This window comes from Adelges cooleyi, unplaced genomic scaffold (genome assembly GCF_023614345.1).
Source record: "Adelges cooleyi isolate 19-005CV unplaced genomic scaffold, UGA_ACOO_1.1 ACOO_flye_CR_arks_rails_tigmint_CR_PRNA_31, whole genome shotgun sequence".
NCBI classification, from domain to species: domain Eukaryota; kingdom Metazoa; phylum Arthropoda; class Insecta; order Hemiptera; family Adelgidae; genus Adelges; species Adelges cooleyi.
This window is the reverse complement of record NW_026095981.1, coordinates 91,133-113,212: the sequence shown is the minus strand read 5'-3', so window position 1 is coordinate 113,212 and position 22,080 is coordinate 91,133. Positions and strand designations below refer to the sequence as shown.

Below are 22,080 nucleotides of genomic sequence, written 5' to 3'. Positions count from 1 at the left end.
CAATATTAACATTTAATTTACTATTTTATTATTTATAGAAGTATAATTTAAGTATTCGCTCCATACTAAAAAAGTTAAAACTATAGATTTTGCAAAATTTTTTTTAATTGATACTACATAATGAAAAACACAATTATTTTAATATTTTTAATTATTATCATTTAGTAGGATGAATTGTTGGTTAGCCATCTAAAAAAATATCAATATATGGATTTTTACCCTTCATGGTCTAATTAAAAAGACATGAATGTGAATATAAATTTATATATTATATTTATAATATGTCTCTGGAAAAGTATCAAACAATATAGGTATTTAATGCACTGAATATTATTATTATTATTATTATGTAACTGTCCAGATCTAAACACTTAAAAGTTATTTTATTTAACTGTTTATCATTCTGTACTCTTTGACCGTTTTTATAATCACCGCCGGACACTCGAATAACCAAACATCAAATTTGCTACAAATTTTTCCCAATGGCCAGCTCTTATCAAGTCTCTTAAACTTTTTAAAAAAACTTTACTTAAATCTAATTTTAAACCTGTAACCTCTTCTTAGACTGTAGCCTACAAACCTAGGATATTTTTAGTTGGCAAAGCGAAGCGACGGCGCCGAGCGAGTGCCAAAACAATCGGAGACCTGCCGTCCTTATCAGTTATCAATACGAATTCCGCCCGCTGATAAGAAACTGGACATTGGTAGTTCATACAATTTTGTAAAAGCGGTAGCAACCCAAGTAAGCAACACCGGAAGCTCTAGTCTGTTAATAAATTGACATGGTCGAAATTCACAGAAACCCTCTTTTTCTTAATTATTGCTTATATAAAACTCCTTTTACCCAATTACTTTCAATCCCCACATTAAATCATCAACAAAATATAATATTTATTATTTTTATTTTAATACGTTTTTAATTTAAATACAATTATTTCGATTTTTATTACGATACGATAATATTGAACAATGATCACCGTTCTCACCAATAAATAATAATATTTCAATAGTAGCAGTGGCGTCATTTGGGGGGGGGGGGCAGGCGCGGGCATTTGCCCCACCCTTGATTTTTATTGGCCGTAAATTATCTGTTTTTTATGCAACTACCTACATTTAGTAATAATTAACCGCCCGAACTGACTAACAAGTATAGGTATGGTAATAGGTAATAGGTAATAGGTATGCAGATTTATACAATTTGTGTTATTACTGTTTTGTGTTTGAGTGTTTTGGAAAAAATATTTATCTTTGTGAATGAACGGTGGAATTATCGGAAAGACCATTTCGGATCCATTTCGAATGTTAATCTGTTCCGCTGTTATCTGATATGAGATAAGAGATATGTCGTACGTTCAACGTTCAAAATAGAAATGAATAATAAATTCAAAATAGTTTAATTCTCTATGTTAAGTTACTCTTGGCCAGATAATAAACACTACAATTTTTTTTTATTATAATTCCACAACTAATCTAAATGTATTCGGTACTTCAACGAGACATGAAAATATTCTATCGTGGTTGCAGACTCGGCTGAAAAATGGCTGATTTTGTTTCGGTTATGTGCCAGATCTAAGACATGAAAATGTCAAAACTGAAATGTCACCCCTGAATAGCAGGCTGAACCGTCCTTAAATGATAAGCCAAACTGGTAAGACGTGAGAACTGTCATCAGCAGTATTAATTCTAATATGACTTACTTCGCAATACGAAATTCGTATAAATTATTATTAAAATTTAAACGGTAAATGGTAATGTGTTAAAAAGTGTATTAATCGATAGAAATTACAATCGATATTATCGGTAACAATCGGTACCATACTATCGGGCAAATGTACATGGCCGAATCGTATGTTGACGGGCATTGCGATTGCGCCGGTTATTGATTTTAACGTCTTCCCGCTTCCCCCTGCCCATCAATCCAGGTCACAGCTTCCAGCGCCCATCATTATATTATCCAGCTTATTCCACAACCACCGCCCGTCAGTTCATGTTCTGAGATACTGCGTCTTGGATTAAAAGAATATTGTTTTGCTGTTTCTTCATTAATCTACGGAAATGACATTGAAAAAACTTAGTATCGAGAATTTGGATGTGGCGGACAAACGCGTATTGATAAGGTACTTTTAAATTCAAATTATAATAATTATTATTGTTGTTTCGTTTGGAGTAGGATGGAATTTAGAGGCTCGGACAACCGTCTAAGTATATTTTCATACCAAATGCATTTTGTCAAGTTTTATTAAGTAAATTGTTTGTTAGTTGCACGTGTTTGCAGCATTTTGCTCAGGGGCACAGCAGATAGTCGCTTTTTTTTTTGTTACAAGGAAAATGTTTAAATGATCGGAACCAATTTTACTTTATCGGACACCCTTTTTTTATGTCACATCATAATGTTTTTTCGCGCTGTTTACAAATCTGAAGTCGGAAATTGGGCGGAGTCCTCTGTTCAGAAGTTACAGCTACTTGAACTTTAAGAATATTGTTACGCGAGACTACTGCGGCCCCCTGGCGGCAGGCTCTGAAATTGATCGGTGAACCTCAACTGCGTAGCAACTCTATGCACTAGCAATCAGTACTTTGGTGGGTCAGAAGTAAAAAAGTTCACCCGTTCCCTTTCATATTCGAGGAAATACTTAAATATAATTTTCAACTTAAAATTATGCCACGCTATAACTTTTTTAAAAAAGTCGAATTAAATCCAAATCTGTATGGAATATTTTTGGAACACAATACTTCGGACCAAACGAATACCATAAACCCTTTTCCCCTAGAAGGAATGGAACTTTTTTATATTTCGCTTTTTTAAGCGAAGTTTTATGAAATTAATTTCTGCAAATTAGTCTGAAGGTAGATCTAGAACAGGGCTATAACATAACAATCTTCCCAAAAATATATAGTCAAAGTTTTTTGATAAAGGAAAACCAAAAAAAAAAAAAGCGGAAAATTACATTTTGTTGTAAATTTCTAGGTTTCTATAGGTGAGTGAATCAAGTATGGGTAACAACGGTAATATATTATTATAGACAGTCTTCCCTAATTGTATCCCTCTTTATACTACAAGTACATTTTTTAGCACATTATGTCAAAACAATGCTTTTTATCAATATTTGTAATTTCATCATTACAGATTCGCATCAAAGCGTTTATTTCAAAGTGATTTTATCACATTCAGTTATAATAATTCTTATAGACCTGTAACCTCCCCCGCCCCAATATGCCCCTACGTTTATTCTGGATTTTTAAAAGTTGAATTTATGTAGGAAAATGTATTTAGTATTAAAATAAACATAAAAAGTGTAAACCTGTATTTATAAATATAAAAATTCATTTTCATGAATAATTTCATGTGTCCACACATACATGCCAGGCGGCAAAAGCCGCATACATATGTGTGGACCTGCCTATAAATAATAATTCATAAATAAGTGTAGTTATTACTATTTTTAGTTTTTATCTTTTAAGTATTGCCTATTTTTAATATTACATACCTATTATGTAATATATATGTTTTAGTTTTTTCGATTTATTTATTTATATTTAGAAAAAAACAATTTTAACAAACGTAATTTTGTTACAGTCAAATCAATCCGTTTGTAACTTCCTCCTTGATAAAAATGTTTTTGGTATGCCTTTGTTTTTTATTCATTGCTTTACATAGCAGCCAGCAACCATAATTTTTCTATTATACAATTTATAAATCTATTTTAGATAATAGTTTATGACTTAAAACATAATGTGTTTAAATGTTGGGCAGGGGGATATTAACGTTTTAAAAACGGACCAGCATAGGCTAACCTTAAAATATGATTTTCTTTGCGAAAAATAAAAATGTATTTTAATACACATTATTTTTGTTATTTTGGCTGTAAAATTTTAATTTGATGTTTCAATTTATCTTATTTATTTAAATGTAAATGCTTAAAAAATCATTTAAAATTACACGCAAGCAAAATAAATTGAGTTAAAAATGTATAATTACTAATGAATAGGTTTTTTTTTTAGAGTTGATTTCAATGTTCCTTTAAAGGATGGCGAAATAACTAACAATCAACGTATTGTTGCTGCTTTGGACACCATTAAATATGCTATTGATAATGGTGCTAAGTCTTTGGTTCTAATGTCACATCTTGACAGTCCAGATGGCTTTCCAACTGCTAAGTATTCTTTAAAACCAGTGGCTGAGGAACTCGAAAAACTTCTCAACAAGTAAAATATGCAACTATTTATATAAATTTACATAAATCTGCATAATCTTTAGTTAATAGTTTTACAGGGTTTAGTATATATTTTTCTTAATTATTAAACTTGATTATGCCAATTTCTGGCTATAACTACTAGAGCTCACGATTTATAATGTATTTAAACATACAAGTGTACCTGTTGTAATTAGCGAAGCTGAACCAGAACCGTTTAAGATCCATGTATTTTAAATACACGTGTATTTAAAGTTTGTACAGTCAATGTTCAAATATCCTTGTATTAAATTATATATTATATTCTATGTAGTATATACTAAAAATTCGGGAGTTTATTTATTTAATTTTATTAATTTATCTAAGTGTATAAAACACGGTTTCACATACATTAATACACGCGTACACAGATGTCAACATACGAATCTGAATTTATAGATAACAGTGTTTTTAACTACACATGAAATTGAGTACACCTCTGACAACTACATTTTCATATGTGTCGTTCATTGTAATTGTATATTGAAACAGTGAGCTTTTTGTAAATTAATGTGTATGAAAAACAATAGAAATATTCATTCAGCGTTTACTATTTTTTATTTAGTTTTACATTTATTGGAGTCACTAAATGTGACTCCATTAGGTAAGCAAAAATATGTATATTTTGAAAATTTGGAGTTACACCACTTTTACAATAAACGCCCTATATGCAGATTAAAATGGTTTAAACAAAATAACAAAATGTAAATAAAACTTTAAAAATAAATGACTACATTATACAGAAATAACACTTATGAAAAAGTTAAAATATTTAAGTCAACTTTACTGTCAAATCTGTTTTATTTAAAATGTTTAATTCATGTAAATGTAGTTCAAAAATTTTTTTTTTAAACTGTGTTTATTTGTTAAGTCTCTGGCGACTTATCCGCTATTGGTAAGCTGATATGATTTACAACTTAAAAAGAACCATTCAAATTTAGTGGCGACCATCCCATAGGAAAGGTGTTCAAGCAATACTTTCAAAGCGGGGACGGTAGGAACTTTAATTGCTTAAAAAACAGTGTACAATATAATATGGTGGTCAAAGGTATATCTAATATATTATTAGTTTAGTATAGTACCTAATATTTTTTTATATGAGCGACAGCCTGTCTGTCATTGCTAAATTGTTTTATGTTACATGAAATATGTGATAATTTACATTTCTCTTAAATTTGTTTGTTTCTATTATTTCATTATTCCTGTCATCTTGAAATGTTTTAAAAGTTCATTCTTTATTTACCTTTCTTTCTATAGCAAATCATCCCTTTCTACAATCCTCGAAAACGACGTGGACAAATATTTCGTAAAAAACAAAAAGCGATTAAGTTCAATACATGTTTCATAAAATTAAATATTTGTATACTTTAGGAATGTTACATTTTTGCCCGATTGTGTTGGGGCGGATGTTGAACAAGCTTGCGCTGATCCAGCTCCAGGTACTGTTTTTCTTTTGGAGAATCTCCGGTTCCATATTGAAGAAGAGGGAAAATGTGTGAACGAAGCTGGTGAAAGAGTGAAAGCCGACAAAGGAAAAGTTAAAGAATTCAGAGAGTCATTGCGGAAATTGGGTGACGTATACGTTAATGATGCTTTTGGCACTTCGCATAAACCTCATAGTTCTATGCTTGCTGAAGGATTTGAAAAGCGGGCTGCGGGATTTTTGTTAAATAAAGAGATGACATATTTTGCCAAGGCTTTGGGTAATCCCGAAAGGTAAAAACAATTTATCCATTTTAATTTATCGATTATTTCTGATATCGTTTTAAAGTTGTATTAACATTTCCAATTAATTTCAGACCGATCTTGGCAATATTAGGAGGGCCCAAAGTTACCGATAAGATTTGGCTCATTGAACGTTTACTTGGCAAAGTCGATGAGATGATAATTGGTGGGGGTATGGCATATACTTTCTTGAAACAAGCAAATGACATGGAAGTAAGAAGTAAATTTTATAAAACAAAGTCATTCGGTGAACAGATATTGTATGCATTTTTTTAGATTGGCAATTCTCTTTACGACGAAACTGGGGCAAAACTTATTAACAAGTTTTTAAATAAAGCATTATTTCGCAACATTAAAGTTCACTTACCCGTCGATTTTGTTACCGCTGATAAATTCGCTGAAGATGCAAATACTGGTTTAGCATCTATTACTGGAGGAGGCGTACCCAAAGGATGGATGGGCTTAGATTGTGGACCGAAATCTCGGAAATTGTTTGCCGAGCCAATTGCTCGTGCTAAATTTATTGTATGGCACGGGTAAATTTATTAGATTTATTTTTAATTATTCCAATTACACTATTTAATAAAGTAATTATAATAAAATAAATATTTGTATTTCCTATATTCCATTATAGACCTGTTGGAGCCATTGAATTTGAAAAGTTTACAGCCGGTACAAAGTCTGTAATGGATGCAGTCGTAAAGGCGACCGCAAATGGTACTGTATCTATTATTTGTGATGATGATACAGCTACATGCGCAGCTAAATGGGGCACTGAAAGCCAATTAAGTCATGTCAGTACGGGAGGCGGTGCTGGCCTTGAATTACTTGAAGGTATGTGTAATATTTACTTTCAGTTAGTTTAATTTTTAAATATAAAAACCTTTTTGAATTTTGTTATTGTATTTTTATTTACAGGAAAAGTGTTACCAGGTATTGCAGCATTGTCCCCCGCATAAATAATTTTCATACTACAAAATTATTGTCTCTAGTCATATTACTTATCTAGAATCTTTAATTTAAATTATAGTCTTTTAAATTATGGTGTAATGTGCCAAATGTTTAGCCAGTGTGAAAATTCAAGATTTGCTTGTTACTTACTAACTGTATTTTCTGCTAAAAAATTATTAGAAAAAATATGATAACAATATAAGATTTACCGTTCTATACTTAACATGGTCTCTGAATATTTTAAGTTATAAGGATTTGAAATGAATAAACGTATAATAAACGTACTCCTTGTTTCACAGTTATTTTTCTTAGACAACAAGTGTTACTTCCTTCATTCATTTAACAGTTTAAACAAATGTTATTTTCTTGCATTGCTGAATAATCTTTAATCCGATGCTTAGTACAATAGTGATGTTTGGAAATGTAATTTATATCTACATCTAAGGATAAACCAAATAACTATTATGTATTCAACATTTAATTAAATATATGTATCTCACAAATCATAAATCATATTTCATTTAAAATTAGCATATACTTAATTATGTATATTTTTCAATAATTTATAATATTATTATTAACTATAATATAAAGTAATCAACTAAATAAATTATCATTAATAAAAAATACATATACAAATTACAAGTATTTTCAGTATATTATATTATGAAGATATTAGTTGTAAATTGTTGTTTTATGAATTTATATTTATAATTTTATTAGAACTTGGTGCGATTAAAAATAATAATGAAGAGGGCGTCGCACCGGCGATTTTCAGTGGTAAAAACATGTTTACGCAAACTGAAAATAACTCGCTTAATTTTGGTTTTAGAGTTAAAGCACTCATTATAAAATTAAAAGAAAACAATATTCCGAAGGGCAAGACGGTGTTTTTTTAAAAAAAAAATCATATTTTGAAAAGTTACAGTCATTTAAAAATGTTAAAATAGTCGTTATTTCTAAACTATGTATTGAGCGTTATACTTGGAATAATGAAAAAAAAAACGCACCGTTTTGCCCTCGAGAATATTGTTTTCTTTTAATTTTATAATGGGTGCTTTTTTTCTAAAACCAAAATTAAGCAAGTTATTTTCAGTCTGCTTAAACTTGTAGAGATGAAAAAACATTTTAAAATCGCTTTCAAGGATGCTGTGATAGTTCAAAAAATAAATTAACTACCTAACTAAATAGAGTCCTAGTTATTGAACTAATAATTACACATCACAGTTGAACATTTAAATTAAGATTTTGTAAAAACGGGTAGGTTATTAAAGCCATTTTGTTCATACGAGAAACCGATATAGACCTAAAGCCTAACAAAATTACAACTACTTAATTAGTTCTGTAAAAATACTTAAGCTCGTCGATCATTTTCCCAGATTATTGTGGTAGTCAATTTTTAAGTAACTTTTGTTGAAAAAAAAAAAACAATAGGAATACTAAAAACTTGAGAGATTCAAATAGGATTTTAACACAATTTCAATTGAAATGTCAAAAATCAATACCCACCGTCACCTAGACAAGTGGCCGATAAACTCTAATATTTATAAAGAACTGAAAAAGGACTAAGTAATTGGCTAATTTTGTCAAGATTTAGTCCTTAGATCTAAAACGTCCAAAAAACCCGATCGCTTTCAATCCCCTTAATGAGAAGTTTAAGCGGTCTTACGGTGTAGCTTTAAGTAGATTGCCGTTATAAAGGAAAAACGAAAAAACTGTAGGGGGAGGGGGCTGTAGAAACGTTTCTCCAGCCCTCCCGCCCCCCAGTACAAATAACGAGATAATTAACATTTTTTTTATGCCAAAAATTAGTACTCAATTTGTATGACCATTTTGAACATTTGTACTTTACTCTTTCCACGAGAAAAAATGGCTTAAAATAATAAATTACTACCATTTTGTATGTTTCGTGTAATAAATATTTTATTTTTAGTAAAAAAATACAAAAATTAAATTTTCCCATTAAAAAAAAATAATAATAACACATAAATACAGTTTATACTTTTATTTATAATAAATTAACAAAATGATATATTTTGTTTTATTGCACGTAAGTTAATGTTATACGTTTGTTTAGGTATATAACATGTAATTCTGTTTCTTCAATGTAATTAATAAGACAACCGATTTTCACTATACACTAAACGAATTCTTTATTAATAACAATACACAATTTTTAATAACAAATAACAAATACCCCATAATAATAATAATAAACAAAGGATTATGAGGAAAATATTTTATCATAGTACACATTAAGTGACAGTATATTATAATGTAGTCTGATACTAGAAGACCACTCAACAGTGTTGCCACTGTTACACATATGTATTTAAACATTATAATCTGAGTTTTTTTGGAATTGGCATTATTTGAATACTTTAATAATTTCATTTAGTAGGATGATTTACCAATATAAATATATATGATCACTATCGAGTACCCATCTGTTTGGGGTTTTTAAAATTATTTTTTGACTTAATTTGTTGTTTTAATATTTTAACTTTGGAAAATTCAGACATTGTAGGTAAGCTATGTGGAAATCAATAATTCCAACTGTTAATAAATGTCAGGCTGTAGAAAATACGTTCAAGGATTGCTTAGTATATGTCCAAATGTCGCCATTTCAAAAAGAATCTACGGAAATTCCTTTGAATGATTTTATCATGTACATGGATGGTGTTCAAGATCTTACGGATGTCTTGAAGGATTTTAGTGAATGAAGTTTTAATGAAGAAATTACAAAGTCAATGAAAATACATACTATACACATTTTTTATATTTATTACATTTATTAAAAACACTTAAATTAATAAATCTAAAAATAATTCTTACAATTGATTTTTTATTATTGAAAAAAAAAATGTAATGTAACGCGAGTTATACTAATGAGGTATAACAAACGTGGCATATTTTATGTATTTTTATAACGAGTTTACCATTTTTGTATGAAAAACACATGTAAAACGTTATCTAGTCTGCGTTTTCTTATTACTGAATTTTGGTAGTATTATTCATTTAGAACAGGAGTTGTATAAAAAGTTTCTTCTGTGTCCTCGTCGTATTGAAAACCAAGGCGGCGCAAGTGCTCGCTTATATATCCGGTGTAAGAATCCAGTGTACTTACATAATAATCGTAAAGGTTAATCATGGTATTTAAATTTCTATATTCAGCCGCTAATTTCTCTGTATTGACCACGCTGTGTTCAGGTTTACAGTCAGTGATCAAAATGATCTCCAAGGAATGCGCATAGAACATGATTGGCCAGTTATGCCCGTCTATTTTGAGAAATAGTCGAATCCTCTCCATAGGCTCGAAAAACGGACTAGCAACGACCTTTTTGTCAAAAGCATGGAGTAGCCTGAACACGCTTACCAAGAGTGACATGACGGACGCACCTGTTGCAACACTTCTTCTCAGCTTACTCCAACAATCGTCGGCGACAAACTTCGGTGAAATGCTGTTACACTCGTCGATCGTGTGGGCCATTAATCTGAGGAAATCGTTTAATTTCTGTCCGTAACCGCATCCCATCATGAAGGGTATGGTTTTCAACTTGTCTATTGGCCCGAATTGGACGTTGGATGTAGACAATCTGCGTTTCCATGTCCAGTAAGGACCGAAAGTTTTGACCTTATGAAACCACATGTCTTGCCAATGTTCTAGTCTACTCATGTAGTTGACATGATTTACTTCGGCCGCAGACAGTCTACCGTTACACCGAGTCACGTCCTTTAAAACGGCTAACGCGATTAAAAACTTAACAATAACATTTTTTTCCATGGTAAAACCGTTTTAGCGCCGACTTCTTTTTTTTATTTACAAAACAAATATTACCTACATGGTCTACAAAAATCAAACTGTCTGGATTAACTCGATTTCTGCCACGTCAGTCTGCCACGACAGTCCTCCGAGCAAAGGCAAAAGACACGTACTAATTGTTTGCTCGGGACAATTGTAATTACTAAAACTTTAATTGATACGTCAAATTTTTTGTTTGCCTTACGTTTGATATACTAGCTCTTTGAAATGTGCACAGTTGCTGTTTAATTTGTACACACTAGATATAATTAGAAAAAAAAAACAGCACAGTGCGATCGGGGCATAGTGGGGACGGAACGTAGAGCAGGTGTTCGGAGACGTCAAAAGTTTTTTAAGAAATGATTTATATCTATATATATATATATATATATATGGATGTTTAAAAAGTTTGGAACCCTTGATTTTCTAGCCGCCTTTGGTTTTTTTTAAATTTGACTTTTGAATATTATTAGGTGAAACTTAACGCCTGTCTGAAGCCCAATTCCAAAGTTTAAACTGATGTAGTTTGCAAAATTGGCTCTACTTTAATAGTTGAAATTGCCTACACAGCAATAAGAGTTATACCTGAAAAAGCCATTATTGACAATTCTTTTTTTTAATGTGATTTAAAAGTAAAACAATGCAATTGAACATGAATATTTGAACGTTTTATATCTCTGGGAGATTTACATATTTATCGAATATCTTTATATCTAACGTATTATTGATTTTTAATGAGTATACCAAATTATTTTGAATTCAATAAAAAAAAATTTAAGCTTATTTCGTTTAAGTACAGCACATTTTCAAATCATCGTACACGTGTACTCAGTTCTAGTCCTTTCAGACATTTCACGTGGACGCGAACCGAAAACAATAAGAAAACATAATAAAAATAATATCCTGCTATGTTTGTATAATAATTATAGTGTTTCATCTACAAAAATTGATTAGGTATGCGACCAAACAAAAAAAAATGTCTTACTATCGATTCCCCTGAATACTAAGTTAAGTTGATTAATTGAAATTTTTTATAGTCAAAAACTCAGTCGAAAAAACTATTTAATGACTTATTAAAAAGTGAAATATGTGGGCAGATGCCCAAACGAAGCACGCTATTCTTTCATGTAGCTAAATTGTCTACACTTGACGCCGTTTTTAGACCAGGCGTGTTTCTTGTCAAATTCGAATAATATATTGATTTCAAAATTATAGTAAATACCATAGCTATACCCAACAACTAGGTATATAGGGCGTAGTTTAGCTACAGATAAAACCTGGGCTTTATTTGAAATATTTTTGAACCAATTACTTCATGTATCATGTTTGCAGATCAGAAATCATACACGGATTGTATTTATACAGACAAATATTTAATAATTTCATCTCGCCCCTTTAAAATTTGAGAAAAACATCCAAAAGTTTGGCGTCAAAACGTCTTAATGACATAACTAAAACGTATTCGTCAACACTTTGAAAACATATACATTTTTTGCTGTGTCCGTGACGTGTGTAAAGTTAGCTCCCTTATATTATCAAAATAGATCCAAAACAATTGTAAGTAATTTTAAAGTGATTGTAACCACGTTTTTTAAATTTGTAACTTATTTTTCGCCCCTCTACATCGTTTTCAAAATTTTCCCCAGCCTCCCTAAATAATAAATTTGTGAGTAATTGTAAATAGATTTTTAAAATTTGTCACTTATTTAACTAATAAGCGCTCTATTTAAAAAAAAAAATTCGGTCACAGGTTCTCACGGTCATAGGCTCCACATAATAAAATGATCATAGATAATACAACAGAATAGATAAAATCAGAATGGACATTGATTTACACGAAGAAAATGTCATCATTTACACGGGAAGCATAATATGCCGTTAATAATACTGGAATAATGTACTTTGTTTTTTCGGTTGACATTTTATACTTATCAGTTATCACTACTTGGTTTAATATTATCAAACAAACATACTAAATTGATAAAGATATTGTATAATGTCAATAATTGTATAATTATTAATTTATACTTACATAATATTTTTGTTATTATTCGGGTATAATAAGACATTAAATGGGTTATAATATAATTTTTCTATAAAGTACATGTTATTCATTATATACATATTTACAGAAATTTTTGAAAATGATTACCGTTTTATTAGAGATAACACATTTTATAAATTGTTGTTTAATAACGCTGACAAACAGAACAAGCTTGTTACCCAATTCTGGCTAAATTGTATCCAATTTCTACGTATAGCTGTTTGAAATTATATTTATAATTTGCACATGCGATAGTTGCAATAACGCACAAGCACCTACATATAATACATAATAGGTAATTAAAAGAGAAAAGTTATTACATTTTGAAGACTCTGTAATCTGTATGCATATTAGAATGATGTTAAAACAATTAATACAGTCTTTGATGTTCCAAACAAAAGTTTTCTTATCATACTTAACATATTACAAAAAAATTAATTGCTATTTTCGTTATACTTTAATAACACGGTTTCCATATAGTTTAAATAATGTTAATTATATATAATTGAATATTTTTTTAACACATATTTATCCTAATTTAGAAATTGTAAATGTTCAAAAAAAGGAAAACTAAAAGTTAGAATTAATACAGAAAAAAAGTGTCCTATATTTAATGAATCATCTGTACCTATTCACCATAAAACATTTATTTGATATATCTTTAATATTTCTTTGTATAACACCCACCCACACAGAAAAAATATATAGTTGGTCCAACTTAAACTATGGTTAATGTAGGGACGAGATGCATTTCTAGAAGGCATAACTAAATGGTTTGTAAGAACCACATGTACTTAACTTTTTAACTAGAAATATATTGAGCCCCTATAATAAGCGTATTTTAATTTAGACCAAACTTTGAATAACTCAGTCCAACTAAAATGTATTGTGCCGTTATATTAACCATAGTTAGAGTGGGGCCAATTTTGTATTTTTCAGAGGGTAACTTAATCCCTAACATTTCGATTCAATGTGTCCGAAATAATTCAGGAATATTTGAAATAATGGACAATATTTTCATGCTACGATAACCAAAATTGTTTACTGCTAACGAAATGTTTTAAAAGCCTTAGGTGTTTTTTAGATAAACTGCTGTTGTTTTCCAAATAACATTGCCGTTGTCGTCATACTGAAATAACCTAGTTCCTATATAGTTTGAATATAATTGGAATAACATTTGATAAATAATATATATTATATTTATTTAAATATTTTTTTGACATAAATATCCGAATTAAGTAATTATAAATGTTGAAAAAAATTTAAAAATTATAGTTAATATCGAAAAAAAAGTGTTCTATAATTAATGAATCATCTGTATTCACCATAAAACAATAATATGATATATCTTTACTATTTATTTGTATACCACCCTCCTGCGCAGAATAAATTATTAGCTGGTGCATATATAAAGTATAATTTAAATAGAAACACGATTAATTTCTAGTTGGCTTAACTAAATGATTTTTAGAATCGATTGTATTTAGTTTTTTGAACTAGAAATATATTGTGCCCTTTTAGTCACCATAGTTGTAGTTTGACCAACTTTTTTCAGAGGGTATTTTAATTATCTTAGTTTATAGGTTAAATAATATATAATATATTAAGCGTATTTTAATTTAAACCAAATTTTTAAACACTTAGTCCAACTAAAATGTATTGTGCCGTTATATTAACCATAGTTAGAGTGGGACCAATTTTGTATTTTTCAGAGGGTAACTTAATCCCTAACATTTCGTTTCATTGTGTTTGAAAAATATCAGGAATATTTGAAATATTGGATAATATTTTTATGCAACGATAACCAAAGTTGTTTACAGCTAACGAATTGTTTAATCAGCCTTGGGTGTTTTTAGATAAACTGTGGTTTTTTTCCAAATAACATTGCCATTTGCGTCATACGTTAACAGCTCAGTTTCCATATAGTTTGAATAATATATGTTAAATAATGTATGTTATATTTATTTGACATAAATATCCGAATTAAGTAATTGTAAATGTTAAAAAAAGGCAATATAAAAATCAGAATTAAAATAGAAAAAAATAGTGTTCTTTATTTAATGAATCATCTGTATTCACCATAAAACAATAACATGATATATCTTTATTATTTATTTGTATACCACCCTCCTGTGCAGAATAAATTATTTGCTGGTGCAAATGAAAAATACATTTAATGTAGAAACACGATTAATTTCTAGTTGGCTTAACTAAATGATTTGTTAAAACCACTTTTACTTAGGTTTTTTAACTAGAAATATATTGAGCCCCTATAATAAGCGTATTTTAATTTAGACCAAATTTTTAATAACTCATTCCAACTAGAAATGTATTGTGCCGTTATATTAACCATAGTTTTAATTAGTCCAACTTTGTATTTTCAGAGAGTAACTTAATCCCCTTGTTATTCAAATTAAATAATATATTTAACATTTTAATTTATTGTGTTCGAAATATATCAGGAATATATGAAATAATAGACAATATTTTCATGCAACGAGAACCAAATTAGTTTACGGCTAACGAAATGTTTTATCAGGCTTAGGTGTTTTTTAGATAAACTGCTGTTGCTTTCCAAATAAAATTTCTGTTTGCGTCATACTTAACCTAGTTCCCATATAGTTTGAATAGCATTTGATAAATAATGTATATTTCATTATTTTGAATGTTTTATTGACATAAATATTTAAATTTAGCAATTGTAAATTCTAAAAAAATAAAAACTAAAAATTAGAATAATTATAGAAAAAATAGTGTCCTATATTTATTGAATCATCTGTATTCACCATAAAACAATAATATGATATATCTTTACAATTTATTTGTTTACCACCCTCCAATGCAAAATAATTTAATAGCTGGTGCAAATCTAAAATATATTTAATGTATAGACACTATTAATTTCTAGTTGGCATAACTAAATGGTTTGTTAGAACCACATGTACTTAACTTTTTAACTAAAAATATATTGAACCCTATAATAAGCGTATTTTAATTTAGACCAGATTTTTAATAACTCAGTCCATCTAAAATGTATTGTAACGTTAAATTAGCCATATTATTAATTTGACCAACATTATAATTTTCAGAGGGTAACTTAATCCCCTAATTTTTAAATTAAAAAAAGAAAAACTGAAAAATAAATTTTTTTTATATCCTAAGCAGGTAAAATATATAGATAGTGCTATCTAAAGTATATTTAATGAAGAGACACGATTAATTTCTAGTTGGCTTAACTAAATGATTTGTGACCTTCGAATAACCATTGTTTAGTTGGAACAGCTTTGTATTTTTCAGAGCGTAACTTAATCTAATTAATTTATGAGCTAAATAATATGTTCAACATTTTGACTTATTGTGTTCGAACTATATCAAGAATATTAAAAATATTGGACAATAATTTTCTGCAACAAGAACCAAAATTGTTTACTGCTAACGAAATGTTTTATTAGCCTTCGGTGTTTTTGAGATACACTGCTGTGGTTTTCCGAATAACATTGCCATTTGCGTCATACTTTAAAAACTCGAAATCCATATAGTTTGAATAATATTTGTTAAATAATATACATTATATTTATTTGAAATTTTTTTTGATTTTAATATCCAAATTTAGCAATTGACAAGTTGGAAATGCAATCTATAAATTAGAGTAAATATAGAAAAAAATTGTGTTCTATATTTAATGAATCATCTGTATTCACCATAAAACATATATTTGATATATCTTTACTATTTAATTGTATACCACACTCCTACGCAAAATGAATTATTAGCTAGTGCAAATCTAAAATTTATTTAATGTAGAAACACGATTAATTTCTAGTTGACTTAACTAAATGATTTTAGAACCAATTGTACTTAGTTTTTTTAACTAGAAATATATTGAGCCCCTATAATAAGCGTATTTTAATTTAGACCAAATTTTAAATAACTCATTCCAACTAGAAATGTATTGTGCCGTTATATTAACCATAGTTTTAATTAGTCCAACTTTGTATTTTTCAGAGAGTAACTTAATCCCCTTGTTATTCAAATTAAATAATATATTTAACATTTTGATTCATTGTGTTCGAAATATATCAGGAATATATGAAATAATAGACAATATTTTTATGCAACGAGAACCAAATTAGTTTACGGCTAACAAAATGTTTAATCAGCCTTGGGTGTTTTTAGATAAACTGTTGTTTTTTCCAAATAACATTGCCATTGGCTTCATACTTTTATGACCTAGTTTCTATATAGTTTGAATTACATTTGTTTAATAATGTATATTATATTACATTGAATATATTATTATATTATATTATATAATAAATAATATTTTCATGCAACGATATTCAAAATTGTTTACTTCTAACGAAACGTTTAATCACCCTTGAGTGTATTTTTGGCATATTTTAATAACTCGGTTTTCATATAGTTTGAATAATATTTATTAAATAATGTTAATATATTTATTTGGATATTTTTTTGACACGTTTATATCCAAATTTAGTAATTGTAAATGTTTCAAAAACGAAAAACTAAAAATTACAATTATTTTTATGTCCTATATTTAATGAGTCATCAGTTTTTACTATAAAACTAATATTTGAAAGATTTTTACAATATATTTGTGTACTACCCTCCTACGCAGAAAAACAAAATAGCTGGTGCAACCTAAAATATATATAATGTAGTGACATGATTAATTTATTTTGACCTAACTAAGTGTTTTGTAGAAACAACTTTTTCTTTAGTTTTTGAAACTAGAAATTTATTAGGCAACTTTAATAAGCGTATTTTAATTTAGAACAAACTTCTAAAGACTCAGTCCAATTTGATATGTATTTTGCCCTTAGAAAAACCATAGTTTAAGTTAGACTAAATTTGTATCTTTTAGAGCGTAACCTAATCACCTTAATTTATTGGATAAATAATATATTTAACAGTTTAATCTTCTTCGAAAAAAATCAAGAATATTAAAAATATTGGACAATAATTTCATACAACGATAACCAAAATTGTTTTTTGCTAACGAATTGTTTTATCAGCCTTAGGTGTTTTTTTATATAGATTGCTGTTGTTTTCCAAATAACATTGCCATTGTCGTCACACCTTGATAACTCGGTTTCCAAATAGTTTGAATAACATTTGTTATAAAATGTATATTTTATTTATTTGAATGTTCTTTTAACACACTATTATCCAAATTTAGTAATTGAAAATACTTAAAAAAATAAAAACTAAAAATTAGATTTATTTTACGAGTAGAAAAAATGGGTCCTATATTTTATGAATCATCTGTGTTCACCATAAAACATACATTTGACGTATCTTTACAATTTGTTTGTATACCAACCTCTTACGCAGAATAAATTATTAGCTGGTTCAAATCTAAATTATATTTAAAAAAGAAACACGATTAATTTCTAGTTGGCTTAACTAAATGATTTGTTAGAACCAATTGTATTTAGTTCATCAGCCATGGGTGTTTTTTTAGATGAACTGCTGTTGTTTTTCAAATAACATTAACATTTGCATCCCACTTTAAATACTCAGTTTCCATAAAGTTTGAATAGCATTTATTAAATAATGTATATTATATTTATTTAAATGTTTGTTTGACACAAATATCCAAATTTAGTAATTGTAAATGTTTTAGAAAGAAAAACTGAAAATTAGATTGTTTTTATTAAAAAAAAAAAATTGGTCCTATATTTAATGAATCATTTGTATTCACCATAAAACATATATTGGATATATCTTTACTATTTATCTGTATACCACCCTTCTACGCAAAATAAATTATTAGCTGGTGCAAATATAAAATATAGTTTATGTAGAAACACGATTTATTTCTAGTTGGCTTAACTAAATGATTTGTAGAACCGATTGTATTCAGTTTTTTGAACTAGAAATATATTGAGCCCCCATAATAAGCGTATTTTAATTTGGATCAAATTTTTAATAACTCAGTCCAACTAGAAATATATTGCGCCGTTATATTAACCTTCATTAGAGTTGAACAAACTTTGCATTTTTCAGAGGGTAATTTAATCACCATAGTTTAAAGGTTAAATAATATATTTAACATTTCAATTCATTGCATTCGAAATATATCAGGAATATTAAAAAAATATTGGACAATAGTTTTATGCAACAATAACCAAAATTGTTTACTGCTAACGAAATGTTTTATCAGCCATGGGTGTTTTTTTAGATGAACTGCTGTTGTTTTTCAAATAAAATTGCCATTTGCGTCTCACTTTAATAACTCGGTTTCCATATAGTTTGAATAATATTTGTTGAATAATGTACATTATATTTATTCAAATTTTTTTTTGACATAAATATCCAAATTTAGCAAATGTAAATTTTGAAAAAATAAAAACTAAAAATTAGAATAATTGTAGAAAAAATAGTGTCCTATATTTAATGATACATCTGTACTCACCATAAAACAATAATATGATATATCTTTACTATTTATTTGCATACCACCCTCTTATGCAAAATAATTTAATAGCTGGTGCAAATCTAAAATATATTTAATGTAGAGACACTATTAATTTCTAGTTGGCATAACTAAATGATTTGTTAGAACCACATGTACCAATTTTGTATTTTTCAGTGGGTAACTTAATCCCTATTATATTTAAGTTCAATAATATATTTAACATTTCGATTCATTGTGTTCGAAGTAAATCAGGAATATTTGAAATAATGGACAATATTTTCATGCTACAATAACCAAACTTGTTTACTACTAACGAAATGTTTTATTAGCCTTATGTGTTTTTTAGATAAACTGCTGTTGTTTTCCAAATAACATTGCCGTTGTCGTCATACTTTAATAGCTCGGTTTTCATATAATTTGAATAACAGTTGATAAATAATATATATTATATTTATTTAAATTATTTTAGCTTCGATGCAAAGCGAGAAGGTATTGGTTTTACTCTGATGTGGGCTTTTTTTTTCGTTGTATACACTGTAACTTTTTTAATACTTGACCAATTCCTTCGAAAAGCAACTCTATAAATCACATATTTTGTCTAGTTTGTACTTTGGGGGAGGGGGGGGGTAAAAGTTGAAAAAATTTAATTCTTCACAGACGTTGAAAAAAACAAAAAAAAACCGTACGAGTTTTTAAGTTAGAACTTCTAATGGCTATAATTTCGAGAAAGAGTCGGATCGAGTTGAAATGTATAAGAAATAATTATTTGGTATGTCCGCACACGTCAGTTGTGTCAAACTTAAACTATACCCATTTCCCACCCCCCTACGGAGGGTACAAGTTTTTTGGTTTTTCGGGGTTTTTAGCAGTAATTTTAAAACATTTGGGTTGAAAATTTGCTAGTAGTTGGAACTCATATGTACCCATAACATATTAAACGGGAAAAACATTCGGCACTACAGTTTTTTTTTTAATTGCCGGGAAACTGTGTTTTCGCAGATTTCGTATATTTTAACAAAAATACCTAAAATCTTTAAAAAAAATTGATCAAATCATTAAAACAATTTTATATATATCTATGCGGAATGATACTATTAGGAATGATACTTATTAAATTGAATTTTTTTTTCCGGATGATTAAAATTGAGAACTGATATTAAATTCGTAATCACCGACCCCAAAAACATACAATTTGACCACTTTTGATGTCTTTTACACAAAAATCCAGAAAAATGTTTTAGCTTCGATGCAAAGCGAGAAGGTATTGGTTTTACTCTGATGTGTGCTTTTTTTTTATCTGTATACACTGTAACTTTTTTAATACTGGACCAATTCCTTCGAATAGCAGCTCTATAAATCACAAATTTTATCTAGTTGGTACTTTGGGGAGGTAAAAGTTGAAAAAGTTTACTTCTTTACAGACGAAATTTGAAAAAACAAAAAAAAAACCGTACGAGTTTTTAAGTTATAGTGTATACAGATGAAAAAAAGCCCACACGATATCACGATATGTTATTCCTTTAAAATTAGGTCAATTGTAATACAATTTTAAAACATATTATTTCTTGGTGCTCACATGCATAGTTTTTGTAGGTAGTCTAGGCGGTACCGTGTTTTTTTGTTTCTTTATTTGTTCTTGACACTTAAGTACATAATAATACTTTGGTATAATATACATATTTAAAAACACCTTTACACACGTAGACTAGTGTAAAATATGGTGTCAACTTGTATGTTACGATAAACCACAATAGTTTTACAAGACAAACATGACTAAACTTTTTGTAGACAATATCAATATTATATTACTATCGAAAATTATAGGCTTAACATGTATACACTTTGTAGAGATTATGTTGAGATTTTTGTAATATTACAATTAGTATAGATGATTTATATATAATATTATTTTGTGCGTAAAATTTTGTATAGCACATATTATATGGTGAATATAGTTTTATCCGAGATGACTAGTACAGAAGAGTATAGGCATAATGTAATCATAGCAATGAGGAAACGGAGAGGTCACAGGTCTACAAGAATTATTATAAATAAAAGTGACAAAATTGAATAAAATCGCTTTCAAATAAACGCTTTGATGCTCATTTGTGAATACAGAACCTTCATTTAAAACTTTCTAACTTTGCTGGTTTATACTGTGCTTGGTTTAGACTGTACTGGCTTGAAAATACTAACTACCGATTTGCATCGAAGCGTTTACTCGAAAGTGATTTTATCACTTTCAGATTTAAAAATTCCTGTAAACCTGTGACCTCCCCGTCTCCAATATGCCCCGAACCAACTATGCTCCGTCCCCACTATGCACCGACCCCACTGTACTGGTTTTTTTTTTTTTGCAAAAACTTAGTGGACCAAATAACACATACACAATGTCTTGTTATATTTTGTTGGAATGGTCGACGATTCATGTTTCAATCATTTGTACTCCATAGTTTAAATTATAATCGCTTATTCTCAATAAAATTAATATTTATGTATTATATACTTCCATTAAAGCAATCTCACACAAACTATTTATACTTCACAGATTATATTATTTCAAAGCTATATTATACTTCTATTTTACTAGATTGACAATGTACAAAAAAAATGCAATTAAAAAAACCTTTTCTTAGATCCTTAAAATGTAAAGGGTGGGATAGTGAAACGGGTTTTACCATTTAAATACATTAGAAAATCGCCGTTTTACTGCCTCATCCTGTATATTAATTTCTTGTTATTTTCTAAAGAAAAATCGATTTTCTTACATTTAAATTAAAATAAATCGTATACTGGTACTGTGATGGAGAAATCAATTAATTTTACCTACAAATATTAGTTATTAGGTAACGTGTATAGCCACTAGCGGTCGGCTGTTGCCTGT

General features: G+C 28.6%; 2 protein-coding genes across 3 annotated transcripts in view; one reads left to right on the top strand and one right to left on the bottom strand.

Moving 5' to 3' along the window:
* The first annotated feature begins 1,984 nt into the window (after positions 1–1,984).
* Positions 1,985–6,988, top strand: LOC126839947 (probable phosphoglycerate kinase). 2 transcript variants are annotated; one of them, XM_050575415.1, is made up of 7 exons: positions 1,985–2,117; positions 4,003–4,206; positions 5,604–5,948; positions 6,032–6,170; positions 6,234–6,493; positions 6,592–6,791; positions 6,876–6,988. In XM_050575415.1, the coding sequence occupies exons 1-7, from the start codon at positions 2,056–2,058 to the stop codon at positions 6,914–6,916; spliced, it is 1,251 nt and encodes a 416-aa protein (XP_050431372.1). In that variant the 5' UTR covers positions 1,985–2,055; the 3' UTR covers positions 6,917–6,988. The 2 variants fall into 2 exon arrangements, with proteins under 2 accessions (XP_050431372.1, XP_050431374.1); XM_050575417.1 differs by lacking the exon at positions 1,985–2,117 and adding an exon at positions 3,591–3,623.
* A 2,769-nt stretch (positions 6,989–9,757) lies between these two features.
* LOC126839950 (uncharacterized) overlaps positions 9,758–22,080 on the bottom strand; it is a 71,590-nt gene continuing 59,267 nt past the window's right edge. The window contains exon 2 of the mRNA XM_050575421.1: positions 9,758–10,050. Coding sequence (XP_050431378.1) covers positions 9,919–10,050 — 132 coding nt within the window. The 3' untranslated portion in view covers positions 9,758–9,918. The remainder of the gene's footprint in view (positions 10,051–22,080) is intronic.

Coding starts and splice junctions, on each gene's coding strand:
- LOC126839947 (XM_050575415.1), top strand. CDS start 2,056: ATGACATTGAAAAAACTTAGTATCGAGAATTTGGATGTGGCGGACAAA. Junction 6,494..6,591: donor AAATTTATTGTATGGCACGG/GTAAATTTATTA, acceptor ATTCCATTATAG/ACCTGTTGGAGCCATTGAAT. Junction 6,792..6,875: donor TGGCCTTGAATTACTTGAAG/GTATGTGTAATA, acceptor TTTTATTTACAG/GAAAAGTGTTACCAGGTATT.